Source organism: Kryptolebias marmoratus, linkage group LG22, assembly GCF_001649575.2.
Source record: "Kryptolebias marmoratus isolate JLee-2015 linkage group LG22, ASM164957v2, whole genome shotgun sequence".
Lineage (NCBI taxonomy): Eukaryota > Metazoa > Chordata > Actinopteri > Cyprinodontiformes > Rivulidae > Kryptolebias > Kryptolebias marmoratus.
Genome location: NC_051451.1, coordinates 5,145,478 through 5,170,726, shown reverse-complemented (window position 1 = coordinate 5,170,726; position 25,249 = coordinate 5,145,478). Strand labels below are relative to the sequence as shown.

The 25,249-nt window shown below is 40.0% G+C and overlaps 1 protein-coding gene across 1 annotated transcript in view; it reads right to left on the bottom strand.

Annotated features, from left to right (window-relative positions):
* Positions 1-1,011: 1,011 nt before the first annotated feature.
* Positions 1,012-25,249, bottom strand: part of epas1b (endothelial PAS domain protein 1b) — a 132,434-nt gene continuing 108,196 nt past the window's right edge. Inside the window, exons 12-16 of the mRNA XM_037973431.1 lie at positions 15,425-15,933; positions 15,204-15,300; positions 12,050-12,137; positions 5,639-5,815; positions 1,012-5,465 (exon numbers count right to left, since the gene is read on the bottom strand). Coding sequence (XP_037829359.1) covers positions 5,314-5,465; positions 5,639-5,815; positions 12,050-12,137; positions 15,204-15,300; positions 15,425-15,933 — 1,023 coding nt within the window. The 3' untranslated portion in view covers positions 1,012-5,313. The remainder of the gene's footprint in view (positions 5,466-5,638; positions 5,816-12,049; positions 12,138-15,203; positions 15,301-15,424; positions 15,934-25,249) is intronic.

Sequence of the window (25,249 nt, the reverse complement as noted above, 5' to 3'; positions counted from 1 at the left end):
CGCGGTCCTTTGCTGAAATCTTTGTGGGCAAATGTGAAGCATTAGCGCACATTTTCACTTCGGTCGCTGCTCCTGCATGCTCCCGGCACTATGATGTTAACAGGATGTGACGTCACGTTGCATGTCTTCTTCGTGAGTTATTTGAGGTTATTGGGTTAAAGTTGCGGGAAAGTTGCGGTGTTTTGAGCAAAGTTGCAAAAAGTTGCGATTTTGCGGGGTTTGCTTGATTTTGCGTTAATAGTTGCGATCGCAACATCGCGAAATCCTGGAGGGTCTGAATAACAATGATAATGTATTATAATAATATCAATATTAATTTTAGCACTAAAAAAAATCTAATTCAGCTAATATAACAGCACTATATGACAACGACATCAATAGAATACAAGCAGTTGAACATGGATCCCATTAGGAATAACAAAAACCCTGTTGTTACACAAGATAAACAACAAAAATAAATGTCCTGAAAAAGGAAGCACAATGAGTTTGTAATTTTACTCCTCAATGGTTTGTCACTTTAGTTTTTTGGGAAAACCCTTCAAAGAGCACAGTATGTTGAGCTATATAGCACAGATGAGGAGCCTCAATAGAAGTAAGTTAAATCGCAAGTGACTTTTAAGTTTGCATCTGTTTCATTTTAGCATTTGCTTCTTTTGCATTTTTGTTGCATCTTAGAATAGTTGATAAACAATTTGGCGCTTTCTTTTACACTTTAAACAAATGTCCATTAAAATGTCCATCTACCATCAAAATATTTTTAACGTTGATAAAAGGCTAGATGTTTAAGTTCAAACAATTCCATATTTTTCTGTCTGAAGCTATAGGACCAGAAGTTTGTTAAAAAAAAAAAAAGATTTCTTCTCTGTGTAGAAATGTTTCAAAAACTAATTTCCATTAAACCAACTCTTTCCATGTGCACGAAGGCAGCCCATTTTTAAAATACTGAGCTGATATAAAAACTAAAATCACTGCAGTATCTTTTTCACTGTGCTTTTGTTTCCCGCTTGTCCATCTTTGGTCTCACAAAAAAAGAAATAAAACCCTATAGCAATTGGTTAATATTGCACTTTCATGATTTTAGTTTCAGCAATTTTAAAAACTCTTAGGTACTTTTTCTTGGAAACCTATAATTCAATCATTTTAAAAGGTTAAAATACTACACATTACCCTAAAATCAGAAACTGATTTTTACTTTTAACTTTAAAATACGAGGCACCCTTATACTTGACCAATAAAACATCTGTGAATAACAATATATTCACAGAACTTTAATATTTTGAATTGTACTACCTATTCTACCTCCAAAACTTTCAATTTTAAGGCAGCTTGATTTGAAAAACTCTCATGGTTCAGGTTTATTGGACTTTGTCTGATATAATAACTAACAAAAACACAAAGTATTTTAGATAAGAGTAAGAGAAGTGTCAATTAGTTTATTATTTTATTTAACCATGTTCCAAAATGTATTTCAACTCCTAAAAATAGCATTTGCTTGGTTAGCTGAATTCAAAAGTAGAACTTCAAGTGATAAACTAAATGGGATAAACTATGTAAATGTATCTAATTTTAAAAAAATGATTATAATAATATACTTATAAAATCTAACATTAAAAAGTGTTCTGAAAACAGAGTGACATTGACTTTAAAATATTAATTCATAATTAACAGAATATTTCTGGTTTGTAATTAAGATAAATAAAATTTCACAAGATGACACCATTTACAGTTCAATGACATAATAGTTTGTACTGGTTACATGTTAGTCTGTGAAGTTTACATGATGGTAAACTCAGTTTTACACCTTGCAGACATCATCTATATTGTGGCCAAAGAAATGCTCACAAGAACATTCAGGTAAACTAGAATAAGAGCTCAGCTTATTCTGTGCAGTCACATCATTTCCCGCAAAACCCAAAAACCCACAAGGTAGGCGTTCACCTTCTGATAAGCTGGAGATCAAAGTTTGATTCATTGTTACCGGAGGACCTACTGTAGCATGTTTATTCTATTAGAGGGCTAAAAAAAAAAAAAGTAAAAGGACCAGGCAATTAGAAAAACCTCAGGAGGTATTATTACAAACATCCAAATTGTTATGTTTAATTTCTGCTTCATAAAGTATGTTGGCTTTATTTTAACCATTTTCTTTAATGTGCGAAATTAACTTAAAGCTACTAACCAAAGGGAAGAATATCAATTTTCTGAAACAAATTACCCCCAAAATTATCAAATTAAAAAATAACTTGTTGGGTTTTTCTTCAATAATGTCCCCCAAAGTTGAAAGATGGTGGGAACAAACTGTGCACTTGAAGGGTGAATTCTGCATGTTCATTACGTAAAGTCATAATAAGGCACATTGTATGGATTAAAACAAAAAGACAACATAAAACAAGAGAACATCAAAAACACAGTGTTAGTGGATCAAAGACATGGAATACAAGTTCTAAAACTGACACATGAAGCACCATTGGCTTAATGTACGCAACTTGAAAAACTATGCAATTATGTGGCAATTCCAACTTCTTTACAATATACAAAATGCTACATATCTTAAAATTGAAACTTAGAAAACTAATGTTTACATTTATTTTTTAATTCTTATTTTTTTTTCTTGTAAAGTAAAAACAGCAATAGTAGTAAACAGCCAACAGATTTGATAAATATTTTAGTAGAAAAGAATGAAAATTAAAAGCCACCACAACACAAACATGAGAGACAACAGCATTTTGAGGGTCCTGATTTATCAGCATGAAAGGGGTGGGGGAAGAGGATCAGGATAAAGTACCAGGCAAATTAAACACTAAAAACATTGTGTTTAACATTAGTTTGTTTTTAAATACATATTGTGTATGTGTACAAAGCTTCATAGTTTAAAAGTGGTCACAACAGAAAGACATTTATCTTAAAATATAGACAGATAAAGAAAAAATACTGAGATCAAAAGAACGAAATATGACAAGAATGTATTTCTCTGAAGGCATGCTGATATCATTTGGCTGAAAATCTCTTCATCCATAATGTATTAGGAGCTAATAATGATAATAAGAATAATCTGTAACAAAGCTCTGTGGCATTGGTAGCCACTTTGTCGTGAGATACGATAAACTGGCCTTGTCCTATAAACTGTAAAAAGAAAAATACCTGCATTCACAAGCTGCTGCACTGACACCTTAGCTATGTACAAACATTGAGTCCAAAAAAATAATCAGGGATTTGCTGCTGTCTTTTGACTTTTGATCTTACTCTGGTATGTGAAGTGGTGAGCTCAGATCATCATAGGATTGACCTTTGGGTTCTATAGGGGCAACCAAGGTTTCTAAAAGTGCACCAATAGCAGCTTTTAAAAATGTCTTTTTTTTTATTTTGTGGCTTTGCTGCACTTATAACATTCTTCTTCTTATCTGGATATTTAAAGCTTCCTCTCAATAGGCCAAACAGCATTTTGATCCTTCCTAAGGCCCTGTCGATGAGCTTAAGTGCTCAAGTTTCTTTCCATTTACCATACAAAACATTTTTCTTTCATTCCAGGAAGCTTATTTATATTATTCTCTGCAATATTTTAGTGGCAATGCAACTTTGTTTTGCACACAGAAAATACTCCATTAAGTATTTGATTTTTCTCTGCTAAATGATTGTAAAGTAAAGATCTTTGGCTTTTAGATTAATCTTATACAAGAGACATTAAATTGTAAAAACAAGCCAATTTCTGTAACAATTTATAGCACAAAAGCTGGAGAAACCATCAAACTTCAACTTAACCATTAGTACCAATTTGCTTCAAAATGCAGCTTAATATGTTTGTTAAACTAATGATTTGACTGCAGACTTTTTGTGCATAAGGGATTATGCAGCTTGTCAGTCCTGAGATGGAAATTAAAGTCTGCCACTGCATAGAACTAATTTACTGCAAGTAATTTGTATGGACTGCATTTGACTCAAGTTATTCAAATGAGCATATATTTGCATGGATGCATGAACAGCACCTCTTATCAGCTCCCTTTGCCATCTGTGGAAACCACTGCTTTTCTTCCTGCTTGTCTGACGTGCTTGAAAATTGTGCAAATTACATCCATTTTGTGCAAGCTATTAGTTTGTTGAATATAAATGTCACAATAAGAAAATACCCTGTTACCACACAAGCTGCTTTTTCCAGCTCCTACATGTTCAAACACACTATAGATTTAAAATAAAAAATATGGGGAAAAAAATAACCCAGAACCTAATATTTCATTTACACTGGAGTACATGTATTACAGCTTATTGTTTTACTACTATTTCTGTGTGAAAGATACAGAAAACAAGTTTCCGGTTGGCTGAGTATGAATCTAAAGTGTATAGGAAGAAAGCAAGCTAATTTAATACAGCAGTGTTTCAAATCAAATATTTTGTTAATCAAAACTAAAAAGAATCATGAACCAAAGTACAAACTGATTTTGATGGGTAAAAAATAAAATTCTAAAGCATACACTACTGAGATCTAATGCTGCTGTGAACTAGTTCATATTATGGTGACTAAGATGGGACAAATTCAGGCAAGATGACACAGGATGATAAATGTCTGCATTTAGAAAAGGCTCAAGTTGGTTGAATAAACAGAAGTAAAAGAACACAGTGTCTCTGCTAATGTGTAGGCAGTGCAATATGTTCTCAATGCTGCTTCCTGATAGAGAGAAGGCAGCTGCTTAGACTGTACTGCCTCAGCAGGAATCAGCTAGTCGTTGGTGTGCACGGCTGGAGGTGTTCTTGCAAAGGTGGTTTCTAGAGCAGTCTAACACCCCCTTCAATAATTAGAGCCAATCTCAGGCCTGTGTTTCCAAACACAGAGCTGCATTTCTCCACCAACTCCAGTGAGATTCCAGTATCAGAACTCTTTAAAACACAAGACAGGTGAGAGTGATATTATATAATCTGTTAAATAGCCAGCACTGACCTTTATGTTTCCACCCAGTGACCCATGGGTTTCTTATATAGTTTATGTACGTCATTCGATGTGGTTGGTTCAATGCATGGCAGCTCTTCTACTGAAATTGCATCTAATTTAAGCCACAAGTTTGGGGGTGGAAAGGGATAAAAGTAGTCTGACTCTGCATGTTTAGTTTATTTAAAGAACTACAAAAAGGATAGGAAAACCAAAGTCAGTGGGCTGAGTATGGCAGGATTTGGTCATGAAAACTGTATTCTACAGGTAGCTTAATCTTAGGACTGTCAGAAGGCCTAGAGGCACAACAGGTGAAGAGAGACTTATTAATGGCTGCATGTTGAGGCTCAAAGCTGAGTGTAAGTCCAGGTTTATGACGGAGGGTTAGACTTGGGGATTTAAGTGGCTTGGTCCAGGGCTTGCAGCAGGTCACAGCCCTGGAGGAGGTGTAGATTGCCCTGCAGTGGGACGTTAACCTCACAGTCGTAACGGGTCAACTCTGGCAAACATGAGGGCTCAAATGAAGAGCCCAGCAAACGACTCGCTATGCCTGGAAAATGAATAAAAACTGATGTTAATTTGCATTAAAAATCACTGCAAAGGAAGGTTATTTTCCACTTGTTTTACAATAAACTCAATTAAAAGCTTTTTGCAGTTTTTAATAATAGAAAGAAAAGAACATGAGCAAGCAGTGAGATTGTTTTTAAAACCCTTTTAGCTCACCCTCTGATTTGTTAGAAGGAAGTACGTTATAATCCGTGTAGCTGCAGCTTTTTGGGGAAAAGAGTTTCTCATTTCCACCACTTGTCCCATTTCCTTGATACTGAGATTTCCTGTGTTGTTGCTGAGGGCTGGGAAAAGGAGTTGCATTGCTGTGCATTATTCTGCTCATCCCTGAATCTGTGAAGGGAGGGTCAAATGTTAAAAACTAGTGCTGGGCATGTTAACACAGTCAATACTTAACAGAGACAATTTTTTTAACACGTTAACGCTGTTTGTTTTTTCTTAATTTTTAAGTCTGTTGCTCACTGGCTACGAACACACACACAGACAAACACATTGTTCAAGGGGGGTGGGATGTTGATCAGTACTGGCTATGGATGGGCATCATTGTGTGTCTCAACCAATGAGACCCTTTGTTTTGTACAGCTGCTGCAACGCCCCCAAATCCACCTAACGCTATAAATGAAGTTGATTGATTGAACGCTCACATGAACCCTATTAGAAACTGAGCAGCATCGACAGAAACATGGAAAAAGGTACCAGACTTTTACATGGGCATTATTATTTTAAAACTTTTTTCTGATGGCAGGCTGAATAGAAGTAAAACTAAGATGACTGTGCTGCTCAGTTGGCGACGTGCATGTCTGCTTTGATTGCTCCTGTGTGTGTTTGGTTTTTTTGCCCCCTTTTTTTTGGGCTAACAGTGAGAATTGAGACTGCAGAAAATGTTTTTTACCCAAATGGTCTGCTTAATTGCCTAATCATTGGACTGTGATTGTGGATTCAAATATTCTGTGTGTGGGGCTACACTGCTGACACAGTGCGACAAAAACAGCATGCAACAACCTGCCTTTGCTTATGACCGTAATGCTCTCTTGGCTCTATAGAGTACAATTACCATCACATCGGTGCAATTTTTGGAAAGGATGCTGGATAATATTCCAAAAGAGCTGTGTCATTTGGGTCAATGGAGGAATTGCTCTGGCGTCCGGGTTTAAATCACTGTGGGCACAGAAATGTAGCAAATCCTGACTAGGAAGCGAGGGAGGCGGGGCAGCATCAGGAGGAGACTACGGCAGAGAAAATTTCGACCAGTGCTTCTGTCACTGATCTTGGCCAATCTTCGCTCCGTCCTGAATAAAATCAACAAATTAAGGATTTATGCAAGGTACTCCTTTGAAATCAGAGAGGCTACTCTCATATGTTTTACTGAAATCTGGCTCCACGCAGAAGTCCCAGACTCACTGTTAAACTTGTACGGGTTCACTCTTGTTCGGGCTGACAGCTCAGGAAAGAGCAAAGGTGGGGGTGTGTGCGCATACATTAATGAGCGGTGGTGTCGCCAGTTCTCAGTCAGACATGTCATATGCAACAGTGACTTTGAAATGTTGGCACCTGGATTAAGACCGTTTTACCTGCCTCGTGAATTTGGATGTATACTGCTATTCATTGTATATGTGCCACCAAGCAGAAAAGGTTATCATGCTGCAGCCTCAATAGCAGATCATGTGTGCAATTTACAACAAAAGTTTCCAGGCGCTCTTACCACCGTCCTTGGAGACTTAAATACATGCAACTTGGATAAAGTCCTGCCAGGATTTTATCAGGTAGTCAAATGTACAACAAGGAAACAAAATATACTGGAAAAATTCTATGTAAACATCAAAACAGCATAGCAGTCGAGATGTAAACCACCAATCTCCAACTCTGATCATAATGTGGTGCACCTTATTCCCACATACAAGACCAAACTGAAGAGTAGAAATCCTGTGAATAAGGTTATACATGTTTGGTCTCAGGAAAACAAAGAGGCTCTGGCAGCCTGTTTTGAGTGTACCAACTGGGAGGTGCTAAGGGAAGACACTTTAGACTCTGCATGCACAGTGACAAGTGATTATATACATTTTTGTGTTGAGTCCACAATCTCTAAAAAGACAAAAAAAATATATAACTAATTTAGCTGTCGCAGAAAGAAAAGGTGTTTGTTTGTTTATTTGTGGTTTAATTTCCTTTGTAAATATGAGAATTTATTTTAATATGTTGTATTACTGACACCTGTTGGTAAAAAAGTGTATTGCACCAATACACGGTTAAGCTCTGATCATGTGACCGATAGCAGACGTAAGCTTCTAGAAGATGCTAAAGACGCTCAGACAATAAGTTACGTCGGAGTTTACTTAAGACGGAAGATATGGACAATAACATCTCCTAAACGTTTGGTCAGAAGGCGCACACGGTATGTTATACATTTATTTTATTTATTTTTTTTATTTTTTTTTATTTTTGTAAGTGTTAACGTGGTTGTGAATGTTAATCTGCTAACATGTATTTAATCTGTATTTGATAGTTTTCACGTTGTTTGCGGCCAAAAAAGAAGATTAAAGGCTGGTAAAACATCAGTTGGAGCGTGGCTTTATTCTGCACCAGACGAAACACCCTTGGGAGCAGTTATACTAAGGATATTAAACACTTGATAAATCAGAGGAAACAGTCTTTTCATGATAAGGACATAGCACAACTTAAAATGAAGGATAAGGAACTAAGGAGACTAATAGGGAAGTCAAGAGAGGCCCACAGAAAATATCTGGAGGAGCTGTCCAACACAAAGGACTCCAGGAGATTGTAGAGGACTATGAAGACCATGGCTGGGATGGCAGATAAACCACTGTCACTTGCTGTTCGGGATTAGACTGCTACTGCAGCAGAACTTAACACCTTCTTCACTCATTTTGACACCGTTGGGAGTGGAGAGAGCTGCAATGATATTCTGAGCTCAGTCCAAATACAGCCTGAAGATGCAGTGGTAATTTCAGTGACACAAGTGGCTAGCACATTTCAACATCTTAATGCACGTAAGTCCTCTGGCCCAGATAACATTCAGTGCCTTCATTTTAAAGACTTTCAGTGGGGAACTGGCAGCAGTATGGCAGCCCATGTTTCAGCAATCCCTGGATACCCACACTGTTCCCATAGCCTGGGAGACGTCACATGCAATCCCACTTCCAAAGAAAACCTGTCCTAAAGAGTGCAGTGACTTTCGACCAGTGGCGTTAACTTCATTCTTAATTAAGTCACTGGAAAAAATTATCCTGCACCTGCTAATTCAATCAGTCTAGGACAAATTAGACCCCTACCAGTTTGCCTACAAACAAAAGAGGAACACAGAAGATGTAGTGGCCACCCTCATGCATCTGGTGTCAAAACATCTGGCTGCACCAGGTACAAACTAGTATGCAAGAGTGTTGTTTATTGACTTTTCCTCCGCATTTAATACAATAAAAAATAACTTAATGCCCTTCAAAAATGCATACCCTTGGGGTCAACTCCCACCTCATCCACTGGTACCATTCTTTCATCACAGACAGACTACAGCTGGTTAAGGTAAACAACATATTCTCCCCTGACTACCACAAACTGTGGGGTTCCACAGGGTTGTGTAAGTTCCCCTGTGTTGTTCACCATCTACACCAAGGACTGTGTCATAAGGGCACCTAACCATCATCTAATCAAATTTTCAGATGACACTGCATTAGTGGCTCTACTGTCAGGCAAGGAACAACCAGGTCTGTACCATGACTGTGTGAGAAGCCTGGTTGAGTGGTGTGACCAGAATGCACTCATTATAAACTCAGCTAAGACTGAGGAAGTAATTTTTGGCCAACCTCAACTCACCATTGCTCTGGCTGTCATACATCAGGAGACTGTCAAACAGAGTGAATCATTTAAATGTCTAGGAGTATATGTGAGTAGTGCCCTCTCCTGGATTGCTCACGTGGATTGTCTGTGCAACAAACTACAACAAAGGATCTACTTCCTGAGGCGGCTTTGATCCTTTGGAACTAGTGCAGTCATGTTGGACCATTTCTACACAGCTACCATTCAGAGTGTGTTACTGTATGGCAGCTCAGTGTGGTTTGGTGGCCTTTCAATACAGCTGAAGAACAGGATACTGAGGCTCCTTAACATCTGCTCCAAAATCATGGGTCATTCAGTGGAGAACAAATTCAAGGAGCTGTATGAAAAACAGGTTGTAGGACTGGCAGACAAAATTTCTATGGACCCAACTCATGTGTTGAGCAGTGAATTTGAACTTCTGCCATCTGGGAGGTGATTCAGGGTGCCTTGTCACAGAAGGATTAAGTACAAGAACTCCTTTATACCATATTCCATCAAACTGTTAAACCAGAGGAAGAATAAATGAAATTACTAGTGCAGATCACATTTGGCTTTGTTTTAAATGATTATGATGAATGTGTGATATGTGTTTTATGGGTTTTACGGGAGGCATCGGACAGATTATGTAAACAAATTTTCCATTTCTATGGACAATAAAGTTTTATCTTATCTTATCTGTAAGCACTGCAATGCTGAACTGTCTTACCACAGGAGTAGTTTGAGCCTGAAATATCACTGAAATTCAAAACACACTGTTGATGCTAGCCAATTTCCCACCACAACAAACAGTGCAGACAAGGCTGGATGCAGCATGTGGGAGAAAAATAGACAAAAACAAGACATGCTGACAAATGCTGTATCAAAGTACATAGCTACAGGCCAATTTGCATTGTGGAAGATGCAGATCTGTGTGATGTCCTTACGACTGGGACAATTGACAGTACATATGAGTCTCACTTGCGGTACATTATCACAAGAACAATTCACATGTTGTATGAAAAAGAGAGAGCTACAACAAGCACCAACTGTTTCTCTCAATGGAGACTACTGGACATGGCTGGGTTCTAACCAGATGGAATTAAACTCTGGACATGATAAAAAGTGTCCGCAGAAATGAACTGCCACTGAGACACGTCCTTATCACACACAACACCAAGATTGCCATGTCAACTACAGGTTTATTTTACCTCATATTTTTTTTCATTTTCTTGTTTTAAGAAATAAATAATGTATGTGTGTGTAAATGTACCAGAAATATATGAAGGACATTTTTTTTGTCAATATAAGTATGTGAATGCAATGCAGTTTGACTGAAATAGGTTTGACTTTTTGTTGTTGCAGGTATGTGACTGAAATTCTGGGAAGACAAAAGTATGTTTCGTACTCTGTTGTCCTGCCTGCTTTTTGCCATCTCTCTTGGGTCATGAAGTGCTCTGATCATGATCCTGCCTATGTGGTCAATTTCAAGACTGCATTTATAGCAGACCTGGAGACACACAAGCAAAATGCCAACATTGTATATCTGAAGATTACTACTCCTTTAGACCCAAGATTCAAAGATCTCAAGTGCAAACCCAGACTTGAGAGGGGTGAGGTGTGGGCCTTAATCACTAACCTACTTTAAGAATGGCGGGGTGTTGCAGATAAATCTGTGGAAGTAACAACATTAGAGCCATCAGTGAAAAAGTGTGCCCTATTAGCTGCTTGATTCTGAACAGTAGGAAAACTCTTTTGAGAACAGTGTGTGTCAGTACAAAGCAGAGCCCACAATCAGTCTAGAGGCTTGTCCCTTAGAGTAGTGAAGGAAAACACAGCAGGCTGGCCTCCCTTGCACAGAAATACTTGGCCACACCTGTAACATTTGTACCAAGTGAAAGGCTGTTTTTTCTTGCTGGCAATGTTGTACAGAAAAAGAGAATTTCTTTATCATTAGGAAGTGTAGAAAATGTAAATGACCTTGTGTGTCTCAGCAACTGGCTTAGTGCAGAGGAGTAGGAAAGGTACAATCAGAGGACTGTATAACTGTAGTTAATTTGTTATTGAGTCATTACTCAGCCTTCATCATTAATTTCTTTTTCTAAGATTTTCCAAAGGAAATCCAGTGCAAACAGGTACTATAAAGACTAAAATCTCTCCTGCACAGTCAACTCTATGTGTTTTCTTGTTATGATTCTTATTGAGGTTGGGCACTTTACCTTTCTCCAACAAGAACACTTGTTACTGAATATAAACTGTTCATGTTGCTCCCTGATTTAAAAATGTATCTTCTTGTAACATTTCAGAAAAAATACAAATTGTTTTGAATTTGTTGTTCATCTGTTGTGATTGTGGTTTTGGGTTTGAAGGTATCTTTTTTTTTTCTCTCAAATAAACTAAAAACATTCTTGCCCTGGCAAATAATTTTGGTTTCATATTTGATATGATGTTCATTTATGTTACTAGAAATACTTTAATTGCTAGAGGAACACTGCTGTTAAAAAGTGCCTTTTTTGTTTAAAGTTTTTGAAAATTTTTTGAAGCTTTGTTTACATACATAAAACACTACCTTAAAAATACTCTAAACATCTTTGAGTCAAAATTTTATTTTGTGCATAATAATGAGATTAGTTGAGATTAATCTAAAAATATCTTGAGATTAATCACAACTAAATTTTTTAATCGTTGCCAAGCACTATTAAAAACCTAACTGATGGGTAAAAGAAAACAAAATCAGGTTAGGAAAACACACACATTTACCTGTCAGTGATCCTGTGCTGAGGGAGCGATCCATACAGCCATCACCCCTCACCTTCTTCCATATGATTTCTGTTGACTTTCTTTCACCCTAAAAAAAAAGTAAAAAAGAAAAAAAAAGTTACAATTAAGTCTTAACATTTTTGTGGATACAGAAGCAGTAATTCATACACTTATACTCCCACTAAAAGCCTTTTTAATTTATTGGTAGTTGAAGAACATTTACCAAATTTTATTAACATTAACGAGTACATAGAAATCAAGAACAGTCATTGCATGTGTGTTCATTTGCTAGCAAAATATCTTATGAACCAGTTAATGGATTTTAATGGAACATTCAGAAAGTAATTATTGGATGTACATCTACAAAGGATTGACTTTTAGAGACAACCTTTATCACTGCCACAGGTGTCCGAGGGCAATGTGCAGGGCTATGGAGATGGTGTTATTTATGGATCTGCCAAGTCTGTAGGCGAACTGATCTTGGTCAAGGCCAGGTGGAGTGTAGGCCTTGATATGCTTCGGTGACAGTATCTCCATGCACTTCATGATCACCAGGGTCAGGGACACAGGAATTATGGTGGCAGTTTCAGGCAGGTAAGGACTATGGCTTGATGTAGCGAGAACTTAAAGATAGTCACAAATATTGTAGCATGATGATTGGTGCATGTTTTCAGCACCCTCCTTGGTACTCCAACAGGTCCTGGTGCTTTGCTGGTGTTGATGCTGTGCAGGACTTGCAGTACCTGGTGCTGCTGGAGGATGACAGGGTGGTCATGCTCTGATGGTATCAACAATGTGTCCTCTACCTGTCTGCAGTACTCCTCAAAGTGAGAGAAGAAGGTTTAAAGTTGATCTAGGACAGAGGTGTTAGTGGGGCAAAGGATGCTGTGGTGTTGGATATAATTTGTCATATTTTGAATGTCATGTCACATGGAGCGAAGGTTTTTTTTTCAGGAAGCCTGCCTCTATTTGCTTGATATCTGACTTTAGCAGCCATGGTGCCTTTCTTCAGATCCACGCTTTGCCTCCTGTAGGCCCTCTGTCTCCTGACTTCAGTGCTGCATCTCTGACCTGGAGCAATGACCTGACAGTGTTGTTGAACCAGGATCTTTGGTTGGGGAATTGTTTGATCTGTTTTCTTGTGCTTACATCATCTATGCAGAAGTTGACATATGACAGCACATGAGGTGTAAAACTCAATATCTGGATGTTCAAAGAGTTCCCACATGGTGTATTCAAAACAGTCTTGCAGGGACAATGTGGCCTTTTCCGTCCAGTGGTGTAATGACTTGTACTGTGGTTTTGACCTGAAGATGAGGGGCCTGTAAGCTGGTGTCAAGAACAGTGATAGATGGTGCGAGGTGGATGGGAAGGATGGAATTTGTAGCATTTATAGCATTTTATAACATTTATCAGTGTTGCATAGACCTGATCTAATGTTTTGTTTTTTCTTAGTTTATTGTCTCTCTTATTATGAAATCCGGGGAGCACAGTTTGTGGGGTTGAAATCACTTCTTACAATGTAAAAGCCATCTGGTTGCTTGTTCTGTTTCTCCTAATGGCATCATGAAGTCTGCACATAGCTACATTAGCATTGGCTTGTGGGTGGATATACACAGCAGCTACGAACACTGCAGTGATTTCCCTGGGTAGATAAAATGGTCAACTTTTTAATAGTAAAAACCCTAGATCTGAACTGCAGTGATTCTCAGTAACAGCTGTGTTAGTGCACCAGCTGTTGTTTATATATGCACCCCCCTCCTCCTGTCTTCTTGCCAGAGTCTGAGGTGTGACCCAAAAACTCTACAACTTGACCCAAAAGCTCTACAGCTTGGTCCAAAATGTTTTTGTGCAGTCAGGTTTTCCTTATTATCATGATAAAGATGCTCATTCATTTGTTGACAATTTGTAGTTTAATCTCATCTATCTTGTTTGTCAGGGAGCGGGCGTTGGTGAGAAAACCACTGGCAACTGCTGGTTTTGTAGAGCAACTTTTAATCTTGCTTGCCCTATTTTTGCCATCTCTCACAGCGCTGTCGCTGGTTCTTGATGGTGTATTGTGTCTGGGAACAAGTGAAACCCTTCCGGAGCTCAGCCTGTTCTGTAAATGGTCTGTACTTATATAGCACCTTTCTAGCTAGTCAGGCAACTCAAAGCTCTAAGCGCTTTATAACACAATCTGTGTCCTCATTTACCCATCCACACACACATTCATACAAAGCTAAACTGAATAAATCATTCAAATCATTTAAATAAATCAATCAATCATTCTATAGAGTGTAAACATTGCTTTACATCAGAGGCACGGAGGGGTTCATTGTCTTGCCCATGGACACTTCATCATATAACTGCTGCCAGGAATCGGACCTCCAACTCTCTGATCGGAGGATGACTGCTCTAACTACTGAGCCACAGCCACCACAGTACTCAGTACTCAGTACTGTTACAGACTGACAAGTTTGGTTTGAGTAAAAGTTATTCCTAAAGAGTAGCTGCTAACTGAGGAAGAACGCTGGGTCGCTGCATCTCAACTAACTGCAGTCACCATGGACATAGTTTAAATACATTTAAGCTATTGCTATTGCTATGTAAAATAAAAACCAATCCATAACTCTACATCAGTTTAAAATGTGTCAACTGAAACAGTGTTTCTTTAAAGAGGAGCTGTACACACTCTTGCAGCCCAAGTGCAGAACTATCCTTAAAATAAATTACATTTTAACCTACTTGTGATCTTATCAAAGTCCATCCAAGACAGAAAAATTAAAGCAAAAAATATTGCAGTGCTGTTTAAATTAAGTACTGATAAAAGTTTTATCATTGCTATCAAAAGCAAGAAAAAGAAAAGTTTGCATGTGTTGGCTAGCCTTTTTTGAAAAGAAAAAAAAAGCTTGCACAATACTAAAACACTGCATTATGATTGAATGGAACTTGTTTCTACATCTTAAAAAAATTAAGTTTGTGTGTACATAAAGATATTTTATTTTGTTATAATCATTCTTCTTCTATGTTTGTGTATTTAAATACTTTCAGTTCCATCTAATCATTGTTCAAATATCAAATGTTATCTCTAAAGCAACTTTGAAATTCTAAATTTTCAGACTTTTTTAAAAAGAACATTCATATTATTTACAGTGTTATAGGAGAAACTTACCTCAGCCATCTGATTAAAGGAGCGCTTAATACTGTTGGCCATGGCTACTCTGGCTGGACTCATGTCTTTGTAAGCATGAATAAAATTATCAATAGACCTGTACAAAACACAATTAATTATGTCAGAATGAACCCAAAATATTGTCCACATTTACACCTAAAATAACTTTTAGTATATTTTTTATCATTTGAATCAATCAGAAGATTTATTAACATTGTTACCTCTGCTTCTGCAACAGGTGTGACATGTTCTGCTGACAAGATGGATGCACCTTGTCTGATAAATTGTCCATCATGTAGGCCTTTGGGGGCCGTTGTTGTCGTTGTTTCTGGTAGGTTATTATTGGATCTGGAGGCCACTGAATTGAAGACAAAGGTGTGCTGGCCAGTGTTTGGTATAGAGGACTCTGCATGTGGCTCATCATATATGACCTTGCTTGGGGGTCCATAGCCTCCTGGTTGGAGCCTCTTCTACGTCCAGTGGCCCAGGATGTTTGTGGCTGCGACTGGAAGCAGTTTTGTGGCTGAGGACATGAGGTCAGCGGCTGGAAGAGTCTGGCGATGTTGCTGAAGCTCTGCTGGATGATCATGTTGCTGATGCTCCCCATGGATCCTACATGAGCTGCCTCCAAGGGCTCTGGCTCTGGGATAATGGGAGTCAGCTGGAAGTCCTCACCATCCATCGGGATGTAAGGAGCCAAAGTCTCCAGGTCCAAGTCACTCAGGTCTGCCTGCAAAAGAGAAAACAAAACAAAGCTGTAAAAAAATATTTTTAAGTAGTTCAACAGAATGTTTTGTATTCAAACTGATTTTTATCTTAAAGTTAACTTGTGTGCAAAATCTATTTTTAATTGTTTGAGAAAGTAGGGTAATTTGTTAAACTGCTGAGTTAAAAAAATAACAGTGGTTTGACAGATTATACCAAAGGTTTGAGTTGTCCATATACTTGTTTCAATAATTGTTTAAGAATGCCAAAGATGCACTAATCTTTTAAGATGAAAATCTATACAAGAAAATTTGACACACTTTAGAATTGGTAATTTATTCTAAACTGTAAATTTAGTACTAAACTACTAAAGACTGTACCATACGTTTTTGTGCTTTCAATATCATTGTACACCAAACTCATCTCAGAAAACAGATGTATTTAAATGCTTCTGCAAGATTCCTTCCCCAGACAGCACTTTAAACCACAAAGACCAACTTCTAAATGGTCCTTATGATCTATGTCTATGTAAAAAAACAATCCACAGATGCAAAAAAAAATGTTGGTAGCCTTACAGCTTAATGAAACAATGCTTTGTTTCTCTTGAAAAGTGATTATGTTCAGTCGTCTAATATGCATGCATTTAGTATGTGATAGAGTTAAAAATTTGAAAAGAAATGCAATGTTGTTCAATTTACATAGATATGCTAAAAAATTACGAGTGTTTTTGTCTTACTTAGTATCACATGTGCATTCAAGCTTTTCATCAGCCATTCAGACTATTTAAAGAAAACAAAAATGCCACTGGTATCACTGAACATAGATCAGAGAATACAAAGGCAATAATTGTTTGAAGAACTGAGAAAAAAGATTATAGATATCCATGTTAAAGGTAAAGGCTACAAGACCACCCCCAAGCAGTTTCAGATTCCTCTAACAACAGATGCCAATATCATTAAAAAGTATGAAGTTCATGGACTGTAGCCAACCTCCCATGATGTAGGCGCAAGAGGAAATGCAACATAAGGTTTATTTGACAACCAGTGCAGTTGGTTGAAAGAGAGCCAAGGAAACCATCCATAACCATTTAAGCTGAACTCCAAGGTCAAGGTACATCACTTTCTGATCACACTATTTGTTGCATTTTAAAACATAATGGGCTCCATAGAAGAAGGCTCAGAGAGCTCCCCTACTGGCAAAAAAAAAAACACAAAAAAGCAAACAGAAACTTGTCAAAATGCATGTTGACAAGCCCCAAAGTTTCCAAGAAACCTTCTTGGGACTGAAAAAACAAAACTGGAACATTTTGGCCATTAAATGTTTTTATTATTATTATTAGGCCCGAGCAGCGACAGCGCTGCGAAGGCCTCTTGTATTTCGTGGAATTCTTATTATTAGGCCCGAGCAGCGACAGCGCTGCGAAGGCCTCTTGTATTTCGTGGAATTCTTATTATTATTGTTTTGGCTCCAAGATCGCAAATTTGGAGGCTTTAACATATTTAAAATGGAGTCGAAAGTGGGCATGGCCAAACTGCTCAACGGCGCCCCCTAACGTAAGATAGGACGAACTGTAAGTCATAGAGGCCTGGAACCTTGGCACGTGTTTTAAATGGAATCGAAAGTGGGCGTGGCCAAACTGTTCCACGGTGCCCCCTAAAGTGAGATAGGACGAACCGTAAGTCGTAGAGGCCTGGAACCTTGGCACGTAGGTAGAACACCCCAAATGACGAAAAAAAAGTCTCCTGGATTTATGCCCTAAAATGTACAGGGAGGCGGCCATCTTGGATCAAATGCAAATTTTGGCCGTTTTTGACTTTTGTTGACGTCGAACTTTAACAAACTCCTAGGGATTTTGAGCGATCGGCTTCAAACTTGGTCAGTATGCAGTTGAGGGATGGGGGATTAAAAGTTATCAAAATCGTGAGTTTTTGAGCATGTTCAGGGGGCGTGGCCAAGTGGCAAACTTGGCGTACTTGCCGAAGCAAACGTAATAACTTTCACACGCAACGCCTGAATAAGTAATAACTTTCACACGCAACGCCCGACATGCACCGAACTTGGCATGAGTCATCCCCGTAGGATGACCGATGATCCTATGTGGTCATATTCTGACGTCATCTAAGCCCCACCCCCTCAGAACAGGAAGTCACTTTTTTTTTGGAAAGCTACATCTCTGACCTCGCTGGACCTAATCAAGATGATCTTGTGTGAGATGACAGCTAACAAGTTGGTCTGACTTGCATTAAAGCAACAAGAGTTTTCGCTGTAGGGCGTGGCCATGGCAGCGTGGCGAAGTCAGACGTAACGCCGTTGCGCTGCGTTTGGCTCTAAATTCCACATTGTCGAGCCGAGCAGCACGAAACTCACTACGATCTATTCTAGTCCAGCCCCCAACAGAAATGCAGTGCCATATTTGGTGGGCGTGGCCTAATTCCTCCACAGCGCCCCCTATAAATCTTTAAAGAAGCAGCCCCAAGCCATGCTTATACTGACAATCGTGAAACACGATACATGTGTGTATCATGTCAGGACATACAAAAAAGTCTCCCGGAGCCATGGTCCAAACCTCACAGGAAGTCAGCCATCTTGGATCAAAGTTCGTCTTTTTACCCGATTTTGGGCGTTAACAGCCTCCGCATTTGATCGAACTCCTCCTACAGCTTTTGACATACAGACTTCAGAATCACTGAGCTCAGTCTTAAGACATTGAAGGTCAAAAGTTATCAAAAGCTTTTTTATACATAAAAGCATGTGGGCGTGGCCAAGCCTTAAAATCTGACCATTCGCCATGAAACATCAATGTGGAATAACTTCTTAATACAAGGTCAAAGCTTAATGAAACTTTCTGTGTGTCATAACAGACTAGTACTAATCACAACAACATGTTCAATCTGTGACATCACTTTAGCCCCGCCCCCTTCCAACAGGAAGTAACCTGTTTTCCTGTTGGAGGTTGTCCTTTTTTCTCTTTCACTCATACAAATTTAAGAACAACAGAACAACATGATGCAGAGTCCCTCTCTCAGCACTGACTGGTGGCTGAATAATGTGGGCATGACAGAATGGCGAACGCCAATCCCTCCCCGTTTACACACGGTCGGCTCTAACTCACACATGCATTATTCGATTTGCACCAAACTGGATATGAACGACCTTTGTTAACCTCTGAAGAGGCCAATAGGATTGTATTGGAATTTCACTCCAGTGCTCCCCCTATAATAGAGTTATATCTCCCTGATACCTCATCCGATCTGCATGAGATTTTTTGTGCATCACCAGTAAGCACTGTTGCACACATTAGTGTGGTAATTTAATGACAACACTTAAGCCCCGCCCACTAAGGATTTTTGGGTGACTAACTCTGAAACGGTGCAAAGTAGGTAGGTCAAACATTACAACGAGACTCCCCATGGGTCAAGTATCAGCCTTTTAAACTTCAAGTTCACAAGGTCAAAGGTCAAGGTCACAAGAGCCCATGTGCTCATGGCTAACTCTTCAACTGTTTGACGTAGGAATGTCAAACTTCACAGCATGGCACAGGACTGGTACTAATCCGGACTCAAGGCAATTTGGGACATTTGCTGTAAACGCCACCGAGTGGACGGTGCAGGAAAGGTGCAACAGCGTAGATAGCGGTCGCCAGAGCTCCCGCGGTCGCAAGGCTGGAGCAGCGCTGAGCTGCGAGGGCCGCCCAACGTTGCTTGCAGCTTTAATTATTATTGTTATTATTATTATTATTATTATTATTATTATTATTATTATGGAAAGGTACCAACAAGTGTATTTGCATCTTATTTTGTATTTAAGCTTTAATTAACCAGGAAAGTTCTATTGAGATTAAGAACCTCTTTTTCAAGGGAGTTCAGGCCAAGGGGTGGCAAAGATTACACAACAATTACAGTTGGATAACACAATCAAGTGCCATACAAAATCATGAAAAACAGTCACAATTTAGGGAGTTTATCTGTAGCTTTCTCTTTAAAAGCACTGAATGAAATAAGTGCAGTTAATTTCCATTCATTTCCTTTGGGAAAAATGAAGCCGATTCAACATGTAGAACAGAACAAAAATGTCAATGAGGTCTAACAATGAAAATAATGACAATAATAATTACATGTACAAACTTCAGTGTGTAAATTTTAGTACCAGATCAATAAAGAGCCAGCAGACAGCTTGATAACCTTTAAAAACTTAAGGTCCAAAACTTACAGTTGCTACACAGTGCTTATATACATCCATTGCAGAAACGGTCATCTCTCTACCTGTTTAATAACTCGATGTTTGCCTGAGAACTCCGTTTCAACCTTGGGTGGAGCGATACTGACCTCTACTGGTGAATTACTGACACAGTTGTCAAACAGTGACTGGTGATGAATAACAAGTATTTTTTTTCTTTTCAAACAAAATTAACTAATCTTTGTGCTTTAACCCCAACAACACAACAGGTAAAGAGCACAGAAAACACAAAACAATATAAATTTACATAAACTATTATGTTAACATGGCCTATTTGCCACATGAAGTACGTGTGTTACGACGTGTTTTATCTTGTAGCTGTTTCTTCAGTTACAAAAGTGGGGCTGCCAAGCAGGCGTTCTGGTACAGCTACGGAGAGGGTCACATAAACTGCTGCTGCCCAGCATTTTTCTCTCAAAGGCCAGATCCCTCACAAATGAGATTGATGAGCTTAAGCTTCATCTAGCAGCAAACAGACTTGTACGTGGCTGTTGCATTTGGCTGAATCTTGGTCCATTCATCCATTCCGGACACGGCTATCAACCTTGCAGGCATCTATGTGAACAACAGCTGGTGCACAAATGCTACGGGTTTTGACAGTCACTGCTCGGCAAACCTAGCATTTGTCACCATTATATGCAGGCCCTTGCACCTTCCGCGTGAGTTTACCTTTGCCATGGAGACTGCTGTGTACATTTTACCCAGTGCTAACGCTAGTATGACTCTTAGCCACTTGGACAATGCTCTCAGCTGGCAACAGAACAACCACCCAGAGGCAGTGCATGTGATTGCGGCAGACTTTAACCATGTTGATTTGAAAGTAGTGCTTTCTTAATTCCACCAGCACATTAAATGTGCCACTAGGGGAGCTAAGATACTGGATAAAACCTACTCCAACATCAAGCATGGATATAGGGTCACTCAGCTGCCCCATTTGGGCTCCCTCTGATCACATGTCACTGCTTCTTATTCCAGCATACAAATCAGCGAAGAAGCAAGCACCCCCCAAAATACAGAGTTTGAAATTTTGGTCTGATGGTGCTACTCAGCAGTTGCAGGACTGTTTAGCTAGCACCAACTGGGACATTTTCTGCCACCTAGACCTGGAGGTATTCACCTCACCAGTGTATGGCTACATCCAACACTGTGTTGACACCATCACAATGGTCAGCCATATCCGAGTGTTTCCTAACTAGAAGCCCTGGATGAACAAGGATGTCAAGGAACTGCTGAGGGAGAGAAATAGCACTTTCAGGTCTGGAGACTAGGACCTGTACAGCTGCGGTCAAACATCTCTGAAAAGAAGCATCAGAGAGGCCAAGGACCAGCACATTACCAACGTCAGACCAAGCAATACCACCAAAATTTCGGGGATGCTTCACTGGCAGAGGAGCTTAACCACTTCTTCGCCCATTTCGAGGCTGAATCATCAGCAGACTCCATACTGCAGATGTCATCCCTCCACAGCCAGACCATCACTATACAGGTACAGGAAGTAAGGAGAACCCTGAAGGCAGTGAACCCCCGGATGTGGCAATCTGTCACCTGTTACCTGTGTTTCTACCTAGACTCCTCTGAGTGGCAGTTTACTAATTACCTTCACCTGCAGCTCATCATCATCACACCTGCTCAGGCTTCTTAAGGCAGTTGGAGGAAGCAGTCATCGCTGATGCATCGTTTGCCTTAGGGTAACAGTCTTGGCTCCGTATCCTACTGTGTTGAATCCTTTGAGTTTACTCACCCTGTTGTCCTCTGTGTGCTACTAGTGAACCTGTTCCTGAAGCTCTCACCTGTCAAACCTTCCTGCCTGGGAATCAGCTACCAGAGACCTGAACCTGCCACTCTGCGAGTCTGTGAATTCGAACCGCCATCTTGGACATCCAAGTTACTCATCTGGAGCTCACCCGGATTCGTCTGTCTGAGACCTCTGCCTGCCTGCCATCCCCAAGCCGTCGCTGCATCTTGTAAATATACTCACCTGGAAATTCGTTGGACTTACCTTTGATCCTGCCTGACCACTAATCTGTAAGCCATATACGCCACTCTGCAAAACCTGAAACGCCTCCTAAGATTACCATATCAAGGACTAACTAATACTCACCTTTCTTCCAGATCCTGTTCTGTCACCGTGTGCGCTGTAAATAAACTCTTTACCTTACTATGTCGTCCTGTTTCATCTCCTGGGTACTCGATTCTGGCAATTATCTCAAACTTATGTCACCTGAAAGCTGCTGGACCTGACGGTGTGACAGGGAGGGTGCCAAGGGACTGTGCAGACCAGCTAGCTGGAGTTTTACCAGCATCTTTAATCAGTCCCTCACCCAATGCACCATTCCACCATGCTTAAAGTCCTCCACCATTACCCCACTGCCAAAAAACCCCAATATTAGCAGTCTCAATGACTATTGGCCAGTGCCACTAACCCCAATCATTTTTAAGTGCTTTGAGAAACTGGTTCGAAGTCACATCTCTTCATGTACACACCATGTTGACACACATGGAACAGAGTGGGAGCTACGCAAGGCTGCTCTTCTTGGACTTCATATTGACTTTTAATACCATTATTCTGAGTAGATTGATGAGCAAGCTGGGGGACTTGGGTCTCCCCCATAATATCTGCTGTGGGATCATGGACTTTCTGACAGACCACTCCCAGAGGGTGAGGGTAGGATTCCATCACTCCTCAGCACTGAACACCAGTACTGGCTCTTCACAAGGCTGTGTGCTAAGCCCCCTACTCTTCACCCTCTAAACCCATGACTGTACCCCCACCCACCCCAACAATACCATCATTAGGTGATGATACCACGGTGGTGGGGCTCATCTCCAGAGTGGAGGTGGAACGACTGTCTGGTGCACTGGCAACAACCTCATTTTGAACACCTCCAAGTCGAAGGAACTGATTGTCAACTTTAGGAGGTGTAAACCAGACATTCAGCCCATCACTATAAATGGGGACAGGGTGGAGATGTGTTTGTAGCCATTTTCTGAATTGTAAGCTGCAATCGGAAACCAACTTCAGCTTTGTGGAATTGAAGGAGAATATTTTTAGCAAGTTACCTCGGTTTTGTTTCAAAGTAAGTGGCGCTCTTCTTCTTCTGGTCTTTATTTTAGCAGTAAGGTAGCAAAGCTGCGCTCTTCTTCGTATACATTGAGTTTGGCTGCAGCTGCACACAGTTGCAGCACCTCCAACAGTAAAGTGGTGGAGCTACGCTGAGAACCACGCCATTCAAAAGCGTTGTTTTGATTATTTTTTTATATACACAGCAGAAAAATACTGAGGTCCGGACCTCGGTGTCCTCAATGGTAGCTACGGCCCTGCTTGGAAATTGATTGGCTGCCCTCTTCCATCTCTGGAGAAGATCTACAGGAACCGCTGCCTCCAGAAAGCCCACAGCATTATCAGGGACCCCTCACACCCCGGCTACCACCTCTTCGAACTCTTACCCTCAGGGAGGCGTTTCAGGGCAATAAAGATAAGAACAAACAGACTAAAAACAGTTTCTACCTAAGAGCTGTTGTTGCTTTGAACACCGCAAATTCATCCAAAACCTGAACAATCATAATTTTCTTAACATCCTGGTTGTTTCTATTGCTTCTATTAAGTTTATATTATATTTATATATTTTGCACTGCCTTCGAGAGTTGCTATTTTTTTTAATTTCATTGACAATAAAGGAATTCTATTCTATTCTAATGTCCAGTTGGTTAGCCATCACCTGTTTGTCAGTCTGGATCTGGAGGTGCCACAGTATCTTAGCTGTGCCACTCTCCACCACCCTTGGTGGAATCTACAGCTTTGACTGCGGGACTTATAGTCTATACTTGGTACAGATGTTCGTGTACGCTATTCCAGCCACTTTGTTTTTGTCTTCAATGTATGCTTTGCCTGCCTGCATCTTACATCCTGCTATGTGCTGAATTATCCCAGGGGCATATTTGCACAGCCTGCATCTTGGGTCCTGCCTGGTATGACAGACCCCTGTCTCTATTGCTATTGTGCCTACTCTTGTGCTGCCATGATGGGTGCCTCTGTGCTGTTTTTTCAGTCCAGCTGTTTCTAGCCACTGGTAGGACTTGTTGACATCAGCCACTTCCTCAATCTGCTGCTGGTACATGCCATGCAGGGGCCTGTCTTTCCATGAGGATTCCTCTTTCTCCTCTTCCACATTGGGTTTCTGCTGTCTGAGACATTCACTTAGGAGATAATCATTGGGGGTTTTCTTCCTTGATTGTTTCATCCTGGATAGTGGCTCTGATGCTCCCTAGACCTCTGCCTCTCTCCTTTCTCTAAGTGTACAGTCTCAGGGTGCCTGACCTATTGTGAAACCCTCTGGCACTGTGAGGAGCTTTTGTGTCTTGATGTCAGTGACTTCTGTCTCTTCCATTGGCCAGGTTATTATACCAGCAGGGTATCCGATGACTGGCACCACTTATGTGTTTATGGCTTGGTCTAGGAACATCTAAGATACTGCGTAGAACCCTCAGCTTTGGTGGTGAGCTGCTTCCTAGGAGCTTTACCTCCGGTGGATATATGGGCAGTCTGCTTGGTTTTGGCCATGACTGGAGTTCAGGGTTCTTCACATTTAACACTTGTTGTCATGGTTACGCATCATAACAAAATGTCCAAAAATAAAAAGGCTTTTGTAAAAATCCTTCCAGCTGCACAGCATCCGATACCAGAGGAAATAGTAATCCAAAAAAGTTTTTTACATCCAGAAAAAAAGAGGAATAAAGTTTTCAAAAGCAATATCTCAGAAAGAATGGAACAGAGCTACTCCAACATGCAGCCACCTTGAGCGGCGCAATAATGGATAACTGTAGGTAATTTGGGTGAGTGTACTGTTCTATAGTGTTATAGTGTTAGTGTCATTAAGTTGTATTCGTCATATCGTCATAAAAAAAAATAAAAATTCTCTTCTCACCCCCCACGGGTGGTCTTTGTTTCATCCTCTGAGCTCGGGTCCTCTACCAGAGGCCTGGGAGCTTGAGGGCTCTGCGCAGTATCTTGGCTGTGCCTAGAACTGCACATTTCTGGACTGAGATGTCTGATGTTGTTCCTGGGATCTGTTTTAGCCACTGCTCCAGTTTGGGGGTGGCTGCCC